We start from the raw sequence: 22,024 nt of genomic DNA, 5'->3' as shown, positions 1-22,024 counted from the left end.
CCATCCGAGGGTGCTGAAGGCACTGGCCGACATCATTGCAGAGCCACTGGCGGAAATATTCGAACGCTCGTGGCGCACGGGCCAAGTCCTAGAGAATTGGAAAAGGGCTACCGTGGTCCCCATTTTCAAGAAGGGGAGGAAGGAGGACCCGGGCAACTATAGGCCAGTCAGTCTCACCTCCATCCTTGGTAAAGTCTTTGAAAAAATTATCAAGGCTCACATTTGAGAGAGCCCGGCAGGGCAAATTATGCTGAGGGGAAACCAGCACAGGTTTGTGGCAGGCAGATCGTGCCTGACCAATCTAGTCTCCTTCTATGACCAGGTTACGAAACGCCTGGACACAGGAGGAGGGGTGGATGTCGTATACTTAGACTTCAGGAAGGCCTTCGATACGGTATCCCACCCCATACTGGTGAACAAGTTAAGAGGCTGAGACTTGGATGACTACACAGTCCGGTGGGTGGCGAATTGGCTAGAGGGCCGCACCCAGAGAGTCGTGGTGGATGGGTCGGTCTCGACCTGGAAGGGTGTGGGCAGTGGGGTCCCGCAGGGCTCGGTCCTTGGACCGATACTCTTTAATGTCTTCATCAGTGACTTGGACGAGGGAGTGAAATGTACTCTGTCCAAGTTTGCAGATGACACAAAGCTATGGGGAGAAGTGGACACGCTGGAGGGCAGGGAACAGCTGCAGGCAGACCTGGATAGGTTGGACAAGTGGGCAGAAAACAACAGGATGCAGTTCAACAAGGAGAAATGCAAAGTGCTGCACCTAGGGAGGAAAAATGTCCAGCACACCTACAGCCTAGGGAATGACCTGCTGGGTGGCACAGAGTTGGAAAGGGATCTTGGAGTCCTAGTGGACTCCAAGATGAACATGAGCCGGCAGTGTGACGAAGCCATCAGAAAAGCCAATGGCACTTTATGGTGCATCAGCAGATGCATGACGAATAGGTCCAGGGAGGTGATACTTCCCCTCTATAGGGCGCTGGTCAGACCGCAGTTGGAGTACTGCGTGCAATTCTGGGCGCCACACTTCAAGAAGGATGCGGATAACCTGGAGAGGGTCCAGAGAAGGGCAACTCGTATGGTCAAGGGCCTGCAGACCAAGCCCTATGAGGAGAGACTAGAGAAACTGGACCTTTTCAGCCTCCGCAAGAGAAGGTTGAGAGGCGACCTTGTGGCTGCCTTTAAGTTCATCATGGGGGCACAGAAGGGAATTGGTGAGTATTTATTCACCAAGGTGCCCCCGGGGGTTACAAGAAACAATGGCCACAAGCTAGCAGAGAGCAGATTTAGATTGGACATTAGGAAGAACTTCTTCACAGTTCGAGTGGCCAAGGTCTGGAACGGGCTCCCAAGGGAGGTGGTGCTCTCCCCTACCCTGGGGGTCTTCAAGAGGAGGTTAGATGAGTATCTAGCTGGGGTCATCTAGACCCAGCACTCTTTCCTGCTTATGCAGGGGGTCGGACTTGATGATCTATTGAGATCCCTTCCGACCCTAACATCTATGAATCTATGAATCTATGAAAACTAGTGACATCTAACAGGCAGGATTCCAGATACTATGATTAGACACTAGGTATGAGTTTCTCACTTCTCATCACCCATCAAAGTTCTAGCTTTGTGCTTGTCTAATTTGGGAGCTATTCTGAAATAGCTGTTTGAAAGTGGTTTGAGCTCATTCAGAAAAAGAGCATCCACGCACACTGTTAATCAGAAACAGCCTTTCTCATTTAAATTCACATCCTACCTTAATTTTCCTGTGAAAATAAGTCCTCAGGTAGTCTGGATTGGTGCATTTAGTTTTTTTTTGTCTCCTAGCCAGTCATGTATTTTCATCTTCACAGAAATACAATATTTAGGAGTCTTTGTGCTACGCATAGCACAGTGGTAACAATCTTATTCCAGCTGTCACTCCAACCAGAATCAGTTTGTTGACTATCACACAGAGCTCCAATATTTAAAGCACTAAAATGCTTTTAGAGTTTTGTTCTCTTGAATATCCCAAAAGGAAACAGAACCATCTCTGATTATGGCCGATTGACTCAACTCATTTTTTTTTGGACAAGGCATCACAAAAACATCACATGAGCTTTTGATAGTTTGTATGGTATATGCTGATAAACATTTCAGAGGTAATTTTTGCATTTTGATTCATATAGGTTTCAGAAGCAAGTAAGGTTAATGATAAAGTTCAATTCTTTCCTTGTCCTCCTCGTCTTCAGAATCAGTATCATCATTGTAGAAGTGAATTGTGGCTTGAACTGGAAAACTTGACAGAACCGTCTCTCCAATGTTGTGTAGATACTTTTTGGATTTTGATTTGGGCAAGTAGAGTCTGCTAAAAAATATAATGCAAATTAAAAAACATGACAAAAATATGTGAATCTTTCCAATCTAACTGACAAGCTTACATATTAAAAGCTAATTATTTTCCTTTTCTTTTTGAAAGAGTGAGTCCTCTGCATTCTTAAAGGTTTCTCCCTAAAAGTCACAAATCACCAACAGCTAGCAGATACTTTTGATGCTAAAAGTTAATACTTATTTACATTTACCTGTCTTTGGAGTCTGTCGAATATTGGGTCAGGCAGAGGTCTCTATTTGACAAAATACTGCTACTGAAGAAAGTTGAGCAAGTGTGATTTTTCTAGAACTGTGTGGAATGCATAGATAGATGAGAATCTGAGGGATGCTGGTTTCTGATGTTGAGTACTTTGTCCAAGTGATACAGGAAGTTTGGCATCCTTTACTGGTGCAGAGTTAAGGTCATTGTGTGTTGTCTGCTGGACAGAGCTGGTTTTACTGACTTGGTGACTATTTTGGGTGGAGGAGCAGGACAAGGTATGTACAGTTAGCTATTTTAACTGTTTATGTCCCCACTTTTGTAATTTTGTATTAGGCATGTTCAGCATGCAGCTTTAATTCACTTTGTATTTTTGCATCAATTAAATTAAGTGGTAAATAAAATCTGCCAAGGTAATATTTTTCAGATAACTGTCTACTTTTTGTGATTAGCATGTTACTTCTGATACTGCTTATTTTGTGCATCTTCTCAGTTAAATTACATGGCTTGACATTGTCATAGAGGGAATTTGTTGTAGAAGAATAGAAAAAAAGCAAATTTAACTTTTTGGTATCAATCATTACGATTAATCTCACCTCACTGGATGCTGAAAACCCAAAGCTCCTTTTGATCTAAAATTTCTCTGATCACCAGGCTGTAAAGACACACACAAATAATTTAGAAAACAATGACACCATAAAAGTTCAGTATGAAAAATGTATTAGATAATCTAGTCCTGTGGGCAGCCTCTGTCTGTGGCATGTGGCATATTGAGGAGGGAACAAGCAGCACAGTGGCTGATAGGGCAAGAAGCAGAAAGCAGAGCATCAGATCAGGCTTTAATTGACAAAGGGAAGAGTCTAGCCAACATGATTACAGAAAAAATAAGTTTAAAAACATAAACTTTCGGGTGTAAATAATGCCAGGTTCATCAGTAGCAATTAAAACACACAAAATAACTTTTGAAACATCTCATCATTTTGTCATGCCATATTGTAAGTAATCTTTTAACATGGACTTTTTCTCCTTTATAATGTTGCAAAGAAATAATTAAATTTCATACGCTGGTCCCGCTCACCTGATTTAGGTCAGGGTCACACAAGTTAATATCCATCCCCCTTAGAAATCAGCATAAACTGTCTCTAGTGGTGTCCACTAAATCCCACAAGTGGGCTGACCAAGGACCACAATATTACACAGAGAATAAGTAATTCATTATTTTTTAAGTTTACATTTGTGTTATACTTTCCTAGAAAGCTATTTTTGAATTTGTAGGTACCCTTTTCTGATAAAATGCCATGGTTATGATTTAGAGATTTATAAAACGTAAGTATCTTCAGTCATAGAAATAATATTTATAAGCTGACTGAAAAACTATGAATGTTTTCTAGTGTCAGCAAAAGAAGACACCGTATATTTCAAAACATATAGTTGAAAGTGAGAAACCTGACCGAGATTAGTAACTTGAAAAACAGTTTCTTCACAAAGCAAAGAATAAATCACATAAAACATTTATCTGTTTAAAAGTGAAGGTTAGTAGCAGTTCATAACAAACTTTTGAAAAGTACAATATCAGAGAAAGAGAGAGCAAGAGATTCCCTCTTTGCCAATAAGATTCTTTAGTCTAGAGAGAGGTACACTAGTCTAGGAGCAAGTAAATTACATATCTCTTTTATTGTTATTACTTCTGTACAGTTCTCAACCCCTAGTGCTGATAAAGGCCTCTTATCCTTACTGGAGACTTGACAAGCTGTTTGACATTAACTTATCTTACTACAACAAGAGGAGCAGTACATGGCACATGGAGACCAAAGTGTTCCCACCACAGATCAAGGCTGAGCCATGTTGGCAGGACAATGATATTAAGTTTGTCTTGTCACTTTACAGACAAGTTCATTTTCCAGCCAGCCCCTTTCAACAGTGCTACATATTTTTTCCAGCTTAAATATATAGATATATGCAACAGGGGTGTAGGTTGTAGCCGTGTTGGTCTAAGGACATAGGCAGACAAGTTTCTTTGGGTGAATAAGTTGGTCTAATAAAAGATATCAGATTCACCCAAAGAACCTTGTCTGCCTAGATATATGCAATGTATTTGAAAAAGTTAGCTAAATTTACATGAGTCATGTGGATATGCAACCAACAAAAATCTTAAGAGCTATATATAATCAGTAACCAAGCAATTTTGAACATAGCCATAAGTCCAAGCATTCTTTGGTCCATCTATATTGGTTGTAAACTAAGGGAAGTGGACTCAGAAATTAAAAGAAACTAGGAGCGTTGGTTATTTGGGGTCTAATTCTGTGACTCTGTGGCAGGTGTAGAGAGATTTTCCAGCACAGCTCTCAAGCTGTCTCCACAGTCCTGGTTCCAGTAAGGTCAACAGCTATGCTGCCAGTGGCTGCTTTACCCCTGTTGTGTTCTGGAATTCCTCATCCCAAGCAGGGTTTAGAGCAGGGATGGGCGATTATTTCAGCTGGAGGACCACTTAACGAATTTTGGTGAGCTGTCAAGGGCCACAAGGGTAGCCCTGCCCCTTGATGGGTGCCCTGCCCTTTGGTTGCCATTTGGGGACTGGAAGCCCCACCCACTAACCCTCAGCCTTTGCCACCGGCAGTCCCTCTCTTTGTCCAGGAAGTGCTCCTTTTAGAAGGGGGGTGCCATCTTGAAACTGGAAAAAAAACAAGTCATATACTAAAAAAATTCAAACTTCTACTATAATTTATTTGTACAAAGAATGCTAGGCTGTCCTGCCATGTAATTTTGTGGGAGGGAGGGAAGACAAGAAAACATTTATTATTCCTGGAAGCAAGCACCTATAATAACTGGGGCAACCTGAACTGAAGACTCAACTGTACATATAATGGGGAGATATGTCAGATTTAACTTCAATAACTTCATGTTGCCATACTAGCATTTCCAGGGAATAGCTGTTTTCTGACTAAGCCCTTACAAACAGGTGTTATTAGTAAATAGTAATCCATAGGATTTGATTAGAGAACTGTTCTGGATTATAAAAGGCTTCAAGCAGATTCTGCAAAAAACTAATTTTATACCAAATCTCCATTACAGAATGTAAAGGTTACATAATTGAAAACTCACGTCAGAGAATATAAAATGTACAGTTGCAGATGCATCCTTATTTCATCCTTTTTGTATGAGTTACAACATGATCTGGAAGATATGTAATCATTGACTTTATTTCAAACAACACAATATGCGATTTCTGCACCTCCTGAGATATGTGTATTTTGGTGAGTTAGACTTCTTACTGTCTACAGTGCCTGGGTTAGCTGTCTGTCTCTGCTTCTCCCATAAGAGTTTTTGCATTGTTTCTTATGCTATCTTTACGTATGGGAAAAAATCTCACTCAGTCTCCTTTGAATTGTAAGTATGGGGTTTCAAATACTTTTGATTGACCATACCCCGTCTTTTGTGGCCCTCTTAGCCACAAGGCCTCTTGTGGCCTTGTCTGCAGCCCACCAGGGGTCTGTGAACCACAAATTGACAACACTGGTTTAAAGTATTCTATTTGTTACCCTATGTGCTCTTCCTCCCTTCCCACACCTTCTTTCCTCATGTAAATATACAGAAGAGATGATTAACTTATTATGCTTTTGCAAAATACCTAGCACAGTGGGGCCCTGATCTGTAGGTATTATCATAATATATATGTTAAATATTGTATAACATGTAGCATCTTGTAACATTTTTCTTTATCCTACTTTATTCTCAATGTTAAAATGGCCTTGTGTATCTTACTGGTCTATGTTATATACAATCTTCTGTTTGAAGTACTAATAATTTACTGTGTGTTATTTCTTTCCAGCAAACACTATATCGTTTCTTAGAAGCAATTCAGGCAGGTAGCCAGCTGGCTATAAATTTACCTACCCATATATGCCAAAAAAATTCCAGTATTAATCTTCTGTGTTGTAAATGTGTCTTGCTTTAATTTGAATTACTTTCAGAATATGAGTATAAAACATGAGAAAATGGTACACATACCTTCCAGATTGTAGCAAAACATGAATGTTACTTTGCATTGTATGAAGGAAAATAGAGCCTTAATTTTCCAAAGATGGTATAGACTGCACAAGCACTACAATTGCTTAAACTTTCTCTTCAAACATGTGCCATTCTCAATCAAATTAAACATTAAACCTTAATCCTGAGAAGTAATTTAACAACCCCCCACCAAAAGTAAATCAAATCATGCTATAAAAATGGAAGCTTCTCATGTTGTTGCCATAGCACTGAGCTCTTTTTTTTAAAAAGCCTCTTAAATTCTATTAGTTTTGCTTTTTACACCTGAGTTCCTTCAATGATTATTTTTTCCAGACTTAACCTTACCATTCCTTGACTTCTTGTCAGTTGAACATCTCTTGCTGTCGAAATCCAAGGTCTCCACAATGTAAGGCTGCTGAAAGGTTAATGAAAAGCACTCCCATATCACTCTGTACTAACAGCCGTATTTCAATGCAATGACAGTAATTTTAAATACATGCTATCTCTAACTTTGAAATACATGTGCCAAGACCAGAATTAAATTAAGTTGGTAAACATGATCTACATGGTAGATTTTTCTTTCCTTACAGTTTGTTCATAGGGTTGCATTACAATGACATTGCCAGTTTTAAATCTAGTTAGATGAATAACGCTTAAGTGTGTTCAGGTACTGCACTTTGTTTGGCCATCTAATTATACTTTACTGTTCTATGACCACATTTACTTTTTAAACATTTTTCCGCTTCATTCTTGCTGTATTCACAAGCAAATGCAACAGGGAACCTGACAGTACAACAAATGCTAACAGATAGACTAAATAAACTGGCAATGGGCAGGGAATCAGTTACTCTATTACTGCCTGTGCTTATAGCTGAATTAAAAAGTTCTAGCTTTATTTATTTTTTATTAGAAAAGTAAGAATATTTTCCAAACTGTGTTGCAACCTTCCATTCCAGAAACCACCATCACCCAAAGTTTAACTGTCTCCAGTGCTTTATATAAAGCCTTTTCAGAAATAGGATTTTTAAGGTACAGTAAGTTTCCAAAACATATTTGAGGGCACCAACATTGTATGCAAAGTGCATATGACGTCTAAGCAACTTTGTTTTTAAGAGTTAGAATTTACTGTCTCCAAAAGAGTATAATTTAGCAGCTGGTATTGTTCCAAAGAGTGTTATTCGTTGATCTCTCTATGGATATATTTCTTCTCTAATGACTACATGCCTGCCTTTCTGCAAGTGGCACCTTAGCTCATTTTAGCTGAATAGTATTTCAATTAGAGATTTAAAACAGACAAGAAGGTGAGGAAGACACCATCCTTTTCTCTGCATCTTACCTCTCTGATTGCTCTCTTAGATGGAGCAACTTCATCTGCATATCTCTGGAATAGTGACAGATGTGAGTGACTCTTGCTTGAAGTGAATGGTCAGAAGCTGCATTCTCCATAGTCCTTACCTGTCTGCAGTCTTGTGTTCCAGTGTCTAACTAGCTGCTTGTCCTGGCATTTCAGCTCCTCCTTTATCTTCACTCCCAAAGAGTACTTATCTAAAACAAACAAGACTTCAGGTAAAAAGGAGAAAGATGGCCTTAATGAGTTTTCCTTTGTCTACCCTAAGTTTTTCAAAGATCTGGTGCTGTCACTGTTCTTTTGAAAGGATAACAATTACAGTAGTTTAGGAGAAATGGGGATCTCTTGTTTCCAAGAAAGTCTGTGTAAATATGAATTTTGTTTGTGTTTAAAAAGCACATCTTTGACAAAACAAAATGGAAAAGTATCAATCAAAAGTGGAATCTGGAAACATAGCACAACTTGACATTTAAGAAGATCTCTGCTTTCAAATTATAAAACAATTTGTTCTAACTTCTCATTTCAAAAGAAGAAAAAAAATACCAGAGTAAAGGGAGATGAGATCATTTAAAATGTTGACCCAATGACTGCCCTAAAATGGGAAATGTTACTTTTTAGGTTGATCTCTTTGGTGTGTGAAAGTGAAAGCTAGCGTCAAGAAAGAATACATCATCCAACAAAGCAAGATGGTAATGAATATCAGTGGTCTGTGGATCTTGTTGTTTCAAACTATATAATGCATGCCTTTAACTAATAGGGTTAGATAGAAATTCACCCATTACAACTTTTCCTTCCCATGGTCTCTCTTTAGGTTGCTCATTTCAAACCACCTATTTTATCTTACAAGAACTGATTTATTGCCTGATTGGTAGCTGTGACAGAGGGTAGTCCCGAGGCCGATCAATACATTGGCCCGCCCCCCTGTCTCACCCACCACATCTTTTGATATAATTAATAAGTTGCTTCTAGGTGGGAGGCTGCCCTTTTTATGCCTAATGCCAAAAGCATAATACACGGCTCCAACCTCCCCTTTACCGTATTCCAAGCCTTGCAGATGTTATACTACTATCTGTCACTTCTGCACCCCTCTGGCACTGGCCTCTGTGCCCCTGTAGCTAGACCCCTCCAGCGCTAGGGCTTTCTGTGCCCCTGTGTCTCTGCGCCCCTCTCCCTGGCACCTCTCTCTCTCTCTCTCTGCACCTGTCACTGGGCTCTACCTGAATTGTGTGCCCCTTTCTCCAGGCACTAATGAGGGCTCCAAACTTCCCCTTATAGCCTCATCCTGGTCCTCCGGTGCAAACAGTAACACAAGCATAAGCCCTTAGGCTATAACTTAAACACTAGCAATGACAACAGTACTATGTCCCTTTAGGGGGACAAACTTCCACCCTTAGGGCAATGTGCCCCTAGCCTAGGTACGTGGGAGGCTTCTGGAGTGTTGCTGCGCTTGGATAGTAAAGCCGGCAGCACCAGGTCTCAGGTAGTTCCCTCATACAGGAGCTCCTTCCCTATCAGTTGCCGGACACAGAGTGTCCCTACTAGCTCCAGCCCGGGCTTATATTCCCCAAAACCCTCCCTCCTGGTCACATGATGCCTGAAAGTGCTGCCCAATTACTCCCTTGCAGTGATGCCTCGGCAACCTGCAGCTGTGGAGCTCTGCTTCACCTGCAGAACTCTGTGGCCAGGCTGCTTCAGCCTTAAATGACCAGGCACATCTTAGTGCCCTGCTACAGTGGCATTATTTATTTTTTTCATTGCTATGGTTAATTTGCTGCTGTTACCAAGTTTTCTCTGAGTGGAAACCTAATTCTGAATTACAAAAGGCTTGCATGAACCAAAGGCTGGGTCCACCTGACTAAGGCTGTTTACCTGTTGACTTCAAAGGGAGCAGTTTTGAGCTCCAACATTAAACAAAACAGATTTTCTGCAGTTGGTTCAACTGGTCTACTGATCCTTATATACACATGACTTGGATCCCTCCTTGCTCATTGGGTTGAGGGTGGTAAACTTCAAACAGTCAACCAGCATGGTCTCTATTGGTTGCAACATTTTCCCTTCATTAGCTTTTGTCACCCTAGTGGCAGTAGTTTTGTATCTCAGTAGCTTGTATTTAATCACCAAGAGAGGGACTCAATGCCTGCATAAGAGCTACGTGGACCTTCGAGAAAATACCTTCCTCCTGAAAGCATGTGAGAAGGAAGGGGTTTTTGGTGATACATTTTATTAGATCAACTGTATACTTAGGAGTAGTGGTGCATTGATAAAGAGTTTCTTGGCCGATACCAATAGCCAATTATTATCCAGCCATATCAGCTGATACTGATCTGATAACCGATTTGCAGAAATGCAGTTGGGCAGTGTGGAGAGCAGCACCCTGCAGGCAAGTTTGTGGAGGGGAAGGAGTGTGGGGGAGGGAAGAAGTGTGGGGGTCAGATTGAGGCCCCCATGGTGAGGGATTGGGGCAGGGGCTGGGGATGCTGCCCAGCCAAGGCAGTGCATGGGACCCAGGGGCCAGGGCAGGGAGCGGGACAGAGCCACGAGTGGCTCATCATGGGGTGTGGGGAGAGTGGGTGACTCTCCGCCACTGCATGCACCCCCAGGGGAGGCATGTGCCCCCACCAGATTTGTGCAAGGAGCAGAGGCAGGCTGCCCTTTGTGGGCCAGGGGCAGCACCAGCCTCCTCCCAGTGGGGTGGGGCTGGGTTCAGAGATGGTGGGTGTGAGGCAGGCTCAGCTTTGCAGAGCGAGCAGCAGCAGCACTGGGAGGAGTGGGTATGGGGGGCTAACTTAAATTTTGGGGTGGCTATAGCCCCCTCAAGCCACTCCCAGCACTGCGCCTGCTCAGGACACATTGATCTGCTGCCTTTTCCTTGGGAGGCCCCTGCTGTGGGGCAGGCAGAGGAGAGGTGCAGCCAGGATGGGGCTTCCAAGGGAAAGGTAGCAGAGTGGAATGCCCTGAGCAGGGGCAGTGCTAGGGGGGGATTTGGGGGACTATAGCCAGCTCAAAATTTTCCTTAGCCCCCTCCTGTAGCCATCCTTTCTAGCACCACCGTTGCCTGCCCCATGCAGCTGAGCCTGCCCCACTCACACTCACTCTGAGCCCAGCCCCTGATTGGCCCCCACACCAGGAAGAGGCTGGTGCCGCCCCTGGCTCCAAGCCCACAAGGGGCACACAAGCCCACAAGGGGCATGCACAAATCCAGGGGGGCAAGTGCTCCCCCATGCCTCTCTGGGGGTGCATGCAGTGGCAGGGAGCCACCCTCCCTCCACACATCCCCTGGGAGAGCCACCCGCTTCCTGCCCTGGACCTGGGGTCCCATTCACTTCTCTGGCTGGGTAGTGCCACGAAACCCAGCCCCTGCCCCACTCTGTCCTTCACCATGGGGGCCTTGATCTGCCACCCTGCCAAGCCCCTTCCTCTCCACAGACTTACCTGCAGAGCACTGCTCTCCACGCTGCCCGGCTACATTCCTGGCCATATGCATGGCAGCTGTACACATGCAGGTAGTGTCTGGGGACCCTAGCCAGAAGGCTCATTATATTTATCGGTGACATTATTGGTTACACCAACCAAAAAACGCCAAGAGCCGATAATGCTAATTTTCCTTTTATCAGTGTTGATCCAATATGCAACCAATATATCAGTGTACCTCTAGTTAGGAGAAAAGTTAGACAAGCTTTTTAAGCACAAAGTCTGACAGCAGTAACAGTGTTAATTGCCTTGGTTCTGGGAGAGGAAGAAACACAGAAAGTTTTACGTTGATTATGAAATCTAGGAATCTACAGACAGACTAAAAAGAAAAGAAGAGAATGCAAGACTCCGCTATGGACATTGGATTGGTAAAGGAGCACAGTGGCTATAAATACAGATATTTGTATTCTATGTACCTTAGAGGATTAGATGCATCTTTACATGTTAAATTTGTTATTTGATAAATTAGATTAATTAATAGATTAAAAAAAATTCTGTTATTACAGGAGATGTCTGAAAATATAGACAGGAATTAAATCTGCACAAGTAGGTGCCATTCTTATTATAACAACACATCCATGGGTTGCCTGTGGTCAATATATATACTTTAATTTTAGAGATGTAAGTAATTATTATGCTTCTCTGGGAATGGCTGAGGATGCATAATTAGGTTTGTCCTGTTGTTTGTATACAGAATAACAGTTTAACTACATGAATATAATTATTTCTAAAATAATGTAATGCCTTATACTTTAATTGCAGATTAAAAAACAGATATAGCATCTTATCCTTTCTGTACTTATTGTATACTAAATAAAGGGAAATTAGAAAATATTTGTATGAAAAATTAAGTGAATAGTACTCGAAAAACAGACTATACATTAAGTACAAAGCATGGTGTCCAAGCAAAAAATCTTTCCATGTATCTAGACAGCCTACAACAGCAGTTATGTAGTGCTGGATTAGGGTCTTAAGCACATGAGTAATTTAATTTACTTAAATGAAGTTAAGTCTAAATTAGCTATGTAGTCAAATGTCTGTGAGGGAAATCTATGCTACTGGTTGAAAAAGAAGTAAGCATTACGCAGTGGATGACTAGCTGTAATAATGCAGTCAGATCCATGGGGGCAGATGCTTAAATTTATGGGACATGGCACAATTGTGGGAGGACACTAGAACTGTTTCAGTGAAGTCAGCTTAACAGTTTTAGAAAGTTTTATTCTAACAGACAAAAAACAGTTCCGCAAGTGGCTAGATCACTGAAATACACCAACCAAAATCAGCAAAATCTGGAATTTGAAATACTGCATTATTAATTGGGAAACTAAAATGTTATATCAGGAATATTTGGTTTTGTTGATATACGTCTACCACCTGTTACCTAGAAAAATAAACAGGAATGACATTAACCCGAAGGGTTTCTTCCTTACCCAGAAAAACACTGCTTGAAACTCATACATCACACAATTTGAATACTGTTGCATGAACAATTCTAAAGACACAAAGAAACCATAATTTCCTATACCTTTATTTACCTGTTTTATGTTCCCACATTTTTAAATAATGTACTCTAACTTGGCTATTTTATTACTGTTGTCTTTCTTTAATTCCTACCAGAGGTAGGATGTAATTTGTGAGACTGAGATTTGTGAATGGAGGAAAATAGGGTTGTCTTTTGGGGGAAGGGGGTTAAGTAAATTAGTAGTAAAAGTGCTTGAGAAGTACTTTTTTTAAAAAGTCAGTATTAAGCCCATTGGCAGTTTTCCAATTAAAAAAATGTATGGCTTTTTGTGATGTCATTATATTTATGCGAGGAGCAGTATTTTAACTACTCCATATGAGAAGAACTTTGTGTGACAGCTGTTAGTATTTATCAGCCCATATGCTATTCTGTGAGTTCAGAGTGTGTTTTCCATACTGTTGTCTTTGTTTTGATTCAGTTGTCATAAACAGGCCTGACTCTGATTTCCTTGGAATTTTGGGGTGTTTTATATCTGTTAGGGATCAGTCTATTCTATTGCAACTGAGGCTACAGACTTTGCATTTGTCCCAGGATAAATCATTTTATTCTGGGAAAAGTGCAGTCCTTCAGATGTCCATGTCTTTTGTCCTGGGATAAATCTTTAAAAGTTTCATGGGATTAAAAGTACTAACGGTTTATCCCAGGACATTACAATATCTGTCTAAATGGTTATCTTGGAACTGTATCATTGAATTGGCAGTGTGTTCAGCCATTCATACAACCTTGATTAGAATGACAATGTGTGTACACACTAATCCCAAGATATTTCTGTTCCAGGACAAACACAGGCACATCTTGACCTTAAGAATATATCTTAAGAATATAATATCTAAGGTTTATTCATTTGCAACTCTACCAATGTCATATACACTGTCATCTGCTTACAATGCCCCTCTGCTGTTTACATTGGGCAGATAGGGTAATCTCTACATATAAGAATGAATGAACACTGTCCCAGGGGGATGATAAGAAAGGGTTGGGAGACCCCTCCAGCGGGGACAAACTGCCACGACAAGAAGAAAAGCCCCGAGAGCAAAGCAAACTCACCTTCCCCAGGGACAGACGGGCTGGACGAGCCACAGAGGAGCAGAGAAACCAATCAATTCATCAGCTGCTTTTCTGTGCAGCTGGGGTTGGCATGGCCCAATGATGTCATCAAGGAACGTCACCTGGTGGGGATAAAAGCCGGTAGCGAGAAATCAGCTGGAGGGACACAGCAGGGAGGTGGCTGGAGGACTGTCCCCTGGGCTGAATGGAGGCCTCCCAATGCTTACAAGGAGGGGTCAGTGAGGGACCCAGCAGAAGGGTCCAGGGCTTGATTTAAAGGACCATGTCACCCTGGACGGCGAGGGGTGGCAAACGCAGGACACATGAGTGGTGTATGGGTGGAGGCCCCTCCTTGGAGTTTTGGTTCTTTATTTATCTTTCAGTTTACCTTGAAGCTCCGGGGTCAAAGAAAAGGCCAAAGGACAGACACTGAGGACTGAGCAGGATGGGCTGCTCAGAAGATCCCAACACAGAGAGGCTAGATCCATCATCGACGCCATCTCACCATCCCAAGCACATCTGTGAGGCATGGAGGAAGGCTGTTGTAACCACCAAGGGCCACAAAAGGCAGAGAGGGAGTGGGACACTATATCAGAGTGGAGTCAAACTGTCCATCATTCAGCAGTCCCAGTAGGCTGGCGCATGGCTGGAGTGTAGGGGAAATGGAGCCCCAGGAATGCCTACTAGTGATGATGCCCAGTGCGGAAGGGAATCCCACTACTGAACAGAATATCCAAGATGTGGGAGGCAAGTATTGGGGTATCCTCTGGGGAAAACGTGACCATGTGTCACGACAGCAGGAGTCATCTCCACGGCAGACCCCTAGTGCGCGCTCCAGGACCACACGGGAGAGGCTCCATGAAGTCAGACAAGCACAAACACTGATCTGATATCAGTTGCAGAAAAAAACAAAGGCCCATGGCAGAACACTTTAATTTCCATGGATATTTCCTTGCTGACCTCAGGATTGCTGTCTTCAGGAAGAAAAATTAAAAAACCCAGTTTGAATAGGATTGGATTGTGTGAAGTATGGTTTAAACAGAGACTACAAATTCTTATTCCTTTACCTGGATTTGTTTTTGTGATTTCCCCTTTGTTCCTATGGGTTCTTTGCTTGTGTCCCTCTCCCAGTACTACTCTCCTCCCTCCTTCCTCCCTGTCCTCCCTTCCCACATTTTGTATTCAAATCACTCACTCCACTTTACACAGGACTCTGTGTGCTATGTTCGTCCTTTCACAGCATCTGATGAAGGGAGCTTCAATTTATGAACGCTTATGAGGTACATATCATTATATGTATATTATCTAGTCTATAACAGTGGTTTTCAACTTGTGGTCCATAGATCCCTGGGGGTCTGCAGACTCTGTTTAAGGGGCCTGTGAATGATGATTATGATCAATCCAAAGTATATGAATACCCACATTTACAATTCAAAGGGGTCCACACCTCCATTTGAAATTTCCAAAGGGGTCTCCACCTCCACTGGAAATTTTTTAGGAGCCTGCAAATGAAAGAAGTTTGAAAACTGTTGGTCTATAAGGTTGTATCTACCCTGCGTTCTGTTTGACTTGAAACTAGCTAGAATTTGATTTATAAAAACATGTTCTATTCTCCCAAGTAAAAAAAAAGTGACTTAAAAACTTACTTAAAAACAGTGTCAAAATAAAGATCACATTCAGTGTCATTGGAAGATTAGCTCAAGGTTAAATAAAAGTACTTCCCCATCAGGGAAAGACTATATAAACAGAAGCTTTACAATGCACTTCCAACCAACAGAGTACTCTATTGAATTTCTGTGGAGGAAGTGAATCAAGGTTAAAGGCTGTTTGTTTGCTTTCCTTTCCTTTGATGTGTCACTTTGTTTGCACTTTCTGCAGAAGGTAACATTGCACATTATGAGCACAGGATCTATGAATGATGCTATGTTGACACCACTTAAATCCTCTAGCCTGAAGAGAAGGAAGAGGAAGGACTGTGGCAGTACAAGTCAAAATATTCCTCACCAGTAGCCTGAGGCGAGAGATTATTTTAATTGGTATGACATGGGTCTTCTAAAGCTATCAACAATTGTTTTTTTTGTAGAAGTTAAAAGGTAAATCAAAGGCAACTCATGTTTGAGAGGGGTCTTTATGGCTATAAATAAAATAAAGGTCAAGGTGTCAGTTTTGCTGGTGGGTTTTATTTATTTATTGATTTGGATATCTGACTGCCAAGGGCGTAGTGCAAACCAGCCTATTTGACATTGACTCATCAGTGCCAAACTGCTTGAGGAGATATTTTAGGACGGTTAGTCATTTTTCCATGTCTTTTTTAGATGCTGCTTTGGCCTGGCTACAGCAGTTTGTTTCTCTGTCTCCCCTACCCCCCTTCTCTTTTTCTGTGTTTCTGCTTTTTTGCTTCTCACTCTCCCTTCACCACTCACTCAGAGATTACTGGATGTAAGCTGGTTACACATGTTTCTACCTGGTGTGTATGCTCTTATGACTGAGCTGAATGCTTTAATCACAGAGAAGCCTTGGCAGAAAACTGCTGCTTGGAAATGAATTCCTATACTTGGGAGCTACTTTTGTGATAAATAACATACATGCAGCTGTAGGAGCGAGGCAAACTTTGATGATACCTGCTGCTCCAGCAGTGATGGGAGCATATTTATACCATAGGTGTATAGAGACTTGGAGTCACCCATGCTTTTTTCTCCTTCTGTGTCCCATACTCGATTCCAGTCCCTGAATGAATAAGCCTCTCCCCCTTCAACAGCCTCTATAAACTTTTTTTTCAGTACAACAAATTGATGTGTGCATATTGCAACCTTTTGCTGTTTGTAATTGTAATTGTTTTGCCCTCTAGTGGCTAACCTAAAAAAGTTTGAATTCTCATAGATAAATTAACAATCCCCTCTATGATTGTTACTGGTGCTGCTCCTTTAATGAGTAAATGCATTCTGGGATAGGGTCAACTGACAAACTGGTGTTCATTTTGTGAAAGACAGGAATAACTTCTGAACACCACGTGAATCACGTATGGGGTAAGCAATTCAGTTATAATATTTAGAACCTACTACTGTTGTGCTTATTTATAGAGCGTACAACTTGCTAACTAATACAGCAAATAGACTTGTTGGTAGTGTGATAGAAAGCAGATTTTTAAGCCAGAAAATTGAGTTATAGTCACCATGTTATACATGTGTGTATTCCTGATGACTCATATCTCTCTGCATTTGTGACGCAGTGATCCAAAGACGAGAGCATGTAATCTGCTGCCGGTGTCTTGAGCAACTCAGTTGCCCATGTTAAGAAAAAATATGTTTAATCAGAATACTGACAGCACATTTACTGAAGGCAGAAGTTAAAAGAAAAGAGAAGATGAGAAGCAATGCTTTATAAAATATGATTCGCTATTTATGAGAAACTTAAAATATCATTTTTAAGTCATGCTGCTCTCCCAGTAACTGAAATGATCTAGTTGTTATTTGATAGTACCTTCTTTCATCTCCAGGGGTATAATGGCAAGGTAACTGAGACAAAGTAATAAAAATATGTCCAGTATGTTTAGTTGGTGTGAAAGGAGCAGGTTGGTAGTCAGGAAAAAAACGGTTAACCCCCCCCTTCCCCTGCCCCCCTGGTTAAAAAAACAAAATCCTAATTAGAAATGAGAAATTCTGCCTATGTTTTATTGGAAGTTTGTTGAAACCAATATATTTCAGCAAAAAAAATGCTGGTTTGACTAACTGGCAATTTCCAACAAAAAACTGTTAGAACAGTGGCTCTCAACATTTTGGACATGAGGCATCCCTCCCTGGGCTCAAGCCCCGATTCTATAATTGTTGTGAATTGATTAGCTCCTGATTAAAAAAAACAAAAAATCTAAAAACTAATTGAGAAATTACAGTGCTTTCCTCCTTGCAGAGGGGCCCGGCAGTATGGATGGGGTATCATCCAGGAGAGGACAAGCCTTAGCCTGCACTTATCTGCTTAGCTTAGCTTAGCCGCTTATCTCCTAAGACCTGACTTATCTCTTCACAGTTTATGGCACTCTCTGGCACCCAGGGTGGCCCAGAACTCTGGTTGAAAATCTGTGGCCGTGTTGACACTGTGCAGTAGCTTGTTACTACTGCGTAGTAGTGTCGAGTGGCACAAAGCATAACATAAAGCGTGGCCCAAAGTGTGACGTGACACTACTGCATAGTCAGCATCACTTAAAAGGTATTTGGTGACACTACTCCGCAGTAACTCCTGTTACTGCACACCTGCACCTCAAGAGGCAACTGGTGCCTCCTGAGTCGAGGGGGGCGCATGACCCCCCTGTGGCCAAACCTTCCAACCCGGAAGCACAAGTGGGGCACCCGGAAGTGCCAGCAGCACTTCTCCTGGCGCCCTCACTCCTGGGCTGGTGCTTGTGGGAGGCGGGGGGCGGGGGGCACTGGCATTCCTGCCTGCCTGTCACCTAAGCGGGGAGCACTCACTGTCAGGATTGGGACCAGTGCTCTCAGTGGGTGCACGTGCACCCCCATGCACTCCCTATACGTCATCACTGCTGCCATTCTTTAGTACTTGTATGTGTTGTATAAGCAAGTACTAAATGACTGCGCAGTAACAATAGTGCAGTCAGTGTCTTGTGTAGATGTGGCTGCTGTGTTAGAAAATGCCAAATCAGTTTTTTGCCACCGAAGTCTGCAGAGAGGCATACCACTTTGTTATGGTGCTTCACACTCCAGTCATTTGTACTGTAGCAACAGATTCCCTTCTCTTCCTCTCTCCTTTGTGTACTCTCATTTCCTCCAGAGCTACCCATAAATATGATTTTGCATTTTCTGGACAAGGACAAAACCTTATGTCAGCATCAGATATCACTGGAGCTGGGTATGCAGTGTTCAGTATCACGTAGCATGAATGCTGCGTGGTTTAGCAGGAGGAGAGTGATGATGAGTCATGGGGTGAGCAGCATAACTAGGGCAGAGCAATTTGGGCACTGGCTGCCTCAGCACTTTTTTAGAGAGGACGGGTGCCAAGACTGACAGTCGCACCCCCACTCCCCAGCATCTCTGCACCGAAAGTGGCAGTTACATGCCTGAAGAGGACTACTCGGCCTTTTCCTCTCTGCTTTTTGGGGTTTCTTCTATTCCTTTAGTGCAGGCCGGGCAAACACAGCATCCCCTCTGCCCTGGGACAGGTTCCTCGGGGCAGTGGGGTGCAATATGGGCAGGACGGCCTGCTCACACACAGCCCCTGTGCTTGGAGCTCAGCTGCTCCGCAGCGCTCCGTGTACGGGGCAGTCCCTAGGCCGCTTCCCGCGCTTAGAACCCCAAGGGCATTGTGGGGGAGGGGTATGCAAATTTCCTCCCGCCTCTGCCAATCCGCCTCTGAAGGAAGAGCCCATCTCCAGGAATCGACGTTCCACGGGCAGGAGGAGCAGTACTGAGTCCGGAACCGCTCCCCTCTGCGCAGCCAATCAGAGCGGCAGGGAGCCCGACCAATCAGCAGCCTTCTTTCTCTTTGCTACTGGAACGATTGAGCGGGCGGGGGCGTGGCCTGGCCCGGCGAGGCCCCGCCCCCTCAGTTGGCCCGGGCCGCCGGCCGGGCTAAGCGGCGGTGAGGGAGCCGTGGCGCATGCGCAATGCTGATCACACTGTGCTACCTCTATCTGTGGGCGCGCTGGGGGGCCCGGCCGGCCGGGCTGATCCGCCGCACTGTGCGCCGCCTCTACCGCACCCGCTGCTCCTTCACCTTCTGCGGCTGCGGCGGCGCCGTCTCCCCCCCGGCCAGGCCCCGGCGGCAGCGCAGGCAGGGGCCGGCCGAGGAGCGGGTCTGCCTGCGCATCGGCACCAAGGTCTTCTTCACTGGCGAGGCCCAGGTACCCGCCCGTGCTGCGCCCCTGCCCCTCCTCCGCGCGCGGCGGGCCCCAGGGTTCCACCCCTCCCCCCAACCGTTCTCTCACCTGCCCGGCACCCCCCAGGGGTGTCCTGTAGCGGGGTCTAGGGGGTGCAGTTGCATCCCCTCCGCCTTCTCCATCCAGTGTTTAAAGCTAGATGCTAGGTCTTGAACATGAAATTATGGCATTGGAAGCTCAGATTGCTGGTATTTGCTGAAAAAGTGTCGTCCACGGAATCAAAATATGTAAATAAGCATGCCAGTAATCCTTATTTACAGTGGTTCCCAGTCTCTGGCAGGTTGCACACCACCCATTTAAAACAATACTCCTTAAGTACTACCAGCAAATGTTTCAGTTCAACCTTAAGTACCACTGGCAAGTTTTTGTCATAAAAAGTAATAATTATAATTTATATATTATATAATTAATAACTTATTATAATATAGTGATAATATAATTATAATAAATCTGTTAATGTGTGTCACTGACAGGTTGTCTGCGTATCACTGGTGCTGTGTATGCCACTGATTGGGAACCGCTGCTTTGTAGGAATACAAAACTAAACCTTTTGGTTCAGAGGTGATACCTTTTATTAGACCAACTAGAAAGTAGCAAAAAAATTATCTTTCTTTGCAAGCTTTTGGGCACGCCTGCCCTTCTTCAGGCTGAGGGGAAATCCAAGATTGTAAAAGTCTCCATAGGTAGAAAATAAACATCACTGTGTACAGACGAAGCTGAAGGTGGATGTCTGTTCCTCTGGGTCCACGAGAGTCCCTCTGAGTGAGATGTTCTTTGATGTGCAGATGAGGCAGTTTTTCTTCCCCAGTGGTGTCAGATGGCAGAAAGGCAGGGAAGTGTAGACATCTTTCTTTCTTGTTTGGCAGTGAGGTTTATAATTCTAAAATTGGCTAAAATATGGTATCTTCCATGTTCCAGGGATCTTATTTCCTTTATATTGCTTGCTGTAAGTCAGCACTGAGAAATGGGTCATCAAAGTTGAAGCATTTCTTTTATTTCGAGGCAAGCTGTCCTAAGAAAGTGCTGGCAGCAAACCAGAAAGTCAGTTAAGACTTTTTGGGGAAATACCATGATCAAGTAGGTGGTGGCCTTTTGGCTCAGATCAAGTGGGGGCATCCGAATCCCAAGACCTCCCTGTTTGGCCTGTATGTAGGATGCCTGCCAATGGATCTGGGAGTATCTGAAGTCCCAGGATGAAAGGCTGGGATGGAGGATGCTTGCTGGTTGTAGCACCACACATGGCATTTAGAATGACAGTTCTGCCTGCTCAATCGATAGTTTTTGGAATGATTAAATATTGATCAATCAGTCAATACGATTTGGACCCGATTTGACTGATTTGACATGTAATACAAAATATATTAATAAAGAACTAAAGACTCCCTGAGAGTGACTTGGGTTTTGCATTTGGTGCATCAATTGAGGTTCCTGGCTAAGGGGTCTTGACCCTCTGCTCAGGGTTAGACCGATTGCCAGGTTTGGGACTGTGGCAGGGTTTTGTCTTCCTTTGTAGCCCTCGGCCCAGGATCTCTTGAGTATTTATAGACAACATTTCATAAAAGCAGGGCATTGGCTGCTGTGGTTCCCCTGCTTTACCTGTGGCAGGTTAGGGTGTTAGGTCTGTGTTGTGTCAGGGTTGACAGTAGTCTTATGTAGTGTTTAGGTTGGGGTGGGCAAAATGGTAGATTTGGTTGGCAGCCGGACTCCATTTCCTAGTTGCCCTGCCCACATCACTGGTTTCTATGAAGGCCCCAGCAGTGGCGCCAGGGTTTCCAAGGAGACTGGCTCCGGCAGTGTTGGCAGGGCATGCGGCTGGGTGTGGAGAGGCTCCACATCCAGGGTTGGGATCTTGCAGTGGTGACAGCATGGTCCAGATCTGAGGCAGAGCCATGATCTGTTGCATGCACAGCCCTGCCTGGGCTGTGCAGGCAGTGGATCACGGCTCTGCCTTGGTTCTAGACCATACTGTCACTGCCACAAGATCCCAGCCCCAGAGCAGTTTCCTGCCCAGCCGCATGCTTCACCAGTGCTGCTGGAGCTGACCTCTATGGAAACCTTGACTGCACTGTCAGAGCTCCTCTGCTGCTGGGGTCCCCATGGAAACTGGCTACAGAAACAAGGGCGGGGGTTGCTGGGAAATGAAGTCCACTGTGGGCTGGACTTTGCCCGTCTCTGGTT

At 43.6% G+C, this 22,024-nt stretch overlaps 2 protein-coding genes across 3 annotated transcripts in view; one reads left to right on the top strand and one right to left on the bottom strand.

Annotated features, from left to right (window-relative positions):
* Positions 1-1,048: 1,048 nt before the first annotated feature.
* On the bottom strand, positions 1,049-14,078 carry RIPPLY3 (ripply transcriptional repressor 3). The gene is made up of 5 exons (XM_019476281.2): positions 13,960-14,078; positions 7,908-8,116; positions 6,917-6,986; positions 3,160-3,218; positions 1,049-2,338 (listed from the first exon to the last, which is right to left on the bottom strand). The coding sequence occupies exons 2-5, from the start codon at positions 8,015-8,017 to the stop codon at positions 2,182-2,184; spliced, it is 396 nt and encodes a 131-aa protein (XP_019331826.1). The 5' UTR covers positions 8,018-8,116; positions 13,960-14,078; the 3' UTR covers positions 1,049-2,181.
* A 2,877-nt stretch (positions 14,079-16,955) lies between these two features.
* HLCS (holocarboxylase synthetase) overlaps positions 16,956-22,024 on the top strand; it is a 198,487-nt gene continuing 193,418 nt past the window's right edge. The window contains exon 1 of one of the 2 annotated variants that reach the window (XM_019476279.2): positions 16,956-16,985. Coding sequence is in view for 1 of the 2 variants with exons in the window: in XM_014599149.3 (XP_014454635.2) it covers positions 19,574-19,810 (237 nt within the window). In the remaining variant the exon portion in view is untranslated. Of the gene's footprint in view, positions 16,986-19,558; positions 19,811-22,024 lie in introns of those variants that run through there. The other variant, XM_014599149.3, reaches the window with a different exon arrangement.

Source organism: Alligator mississippiensis, chromosome 1 (assembly GCF_030867095.1).
Source record: "Alligator mississippiensis isolate rAllMis1 chromosome 1, rAllMis1, whole genome shotgun sequence".
Taxonomy (NCBI): Eukaryota; Metazoa; Chordata; order Crocodylia; family Alligatoridae; genus Alligator; species Alligator mississippiensis.
The sequence above is the reverse complement of the archived record's forward strand: the minus strand, read 5'-3'. Positions and strand labels throughout refer to the sequence as shown.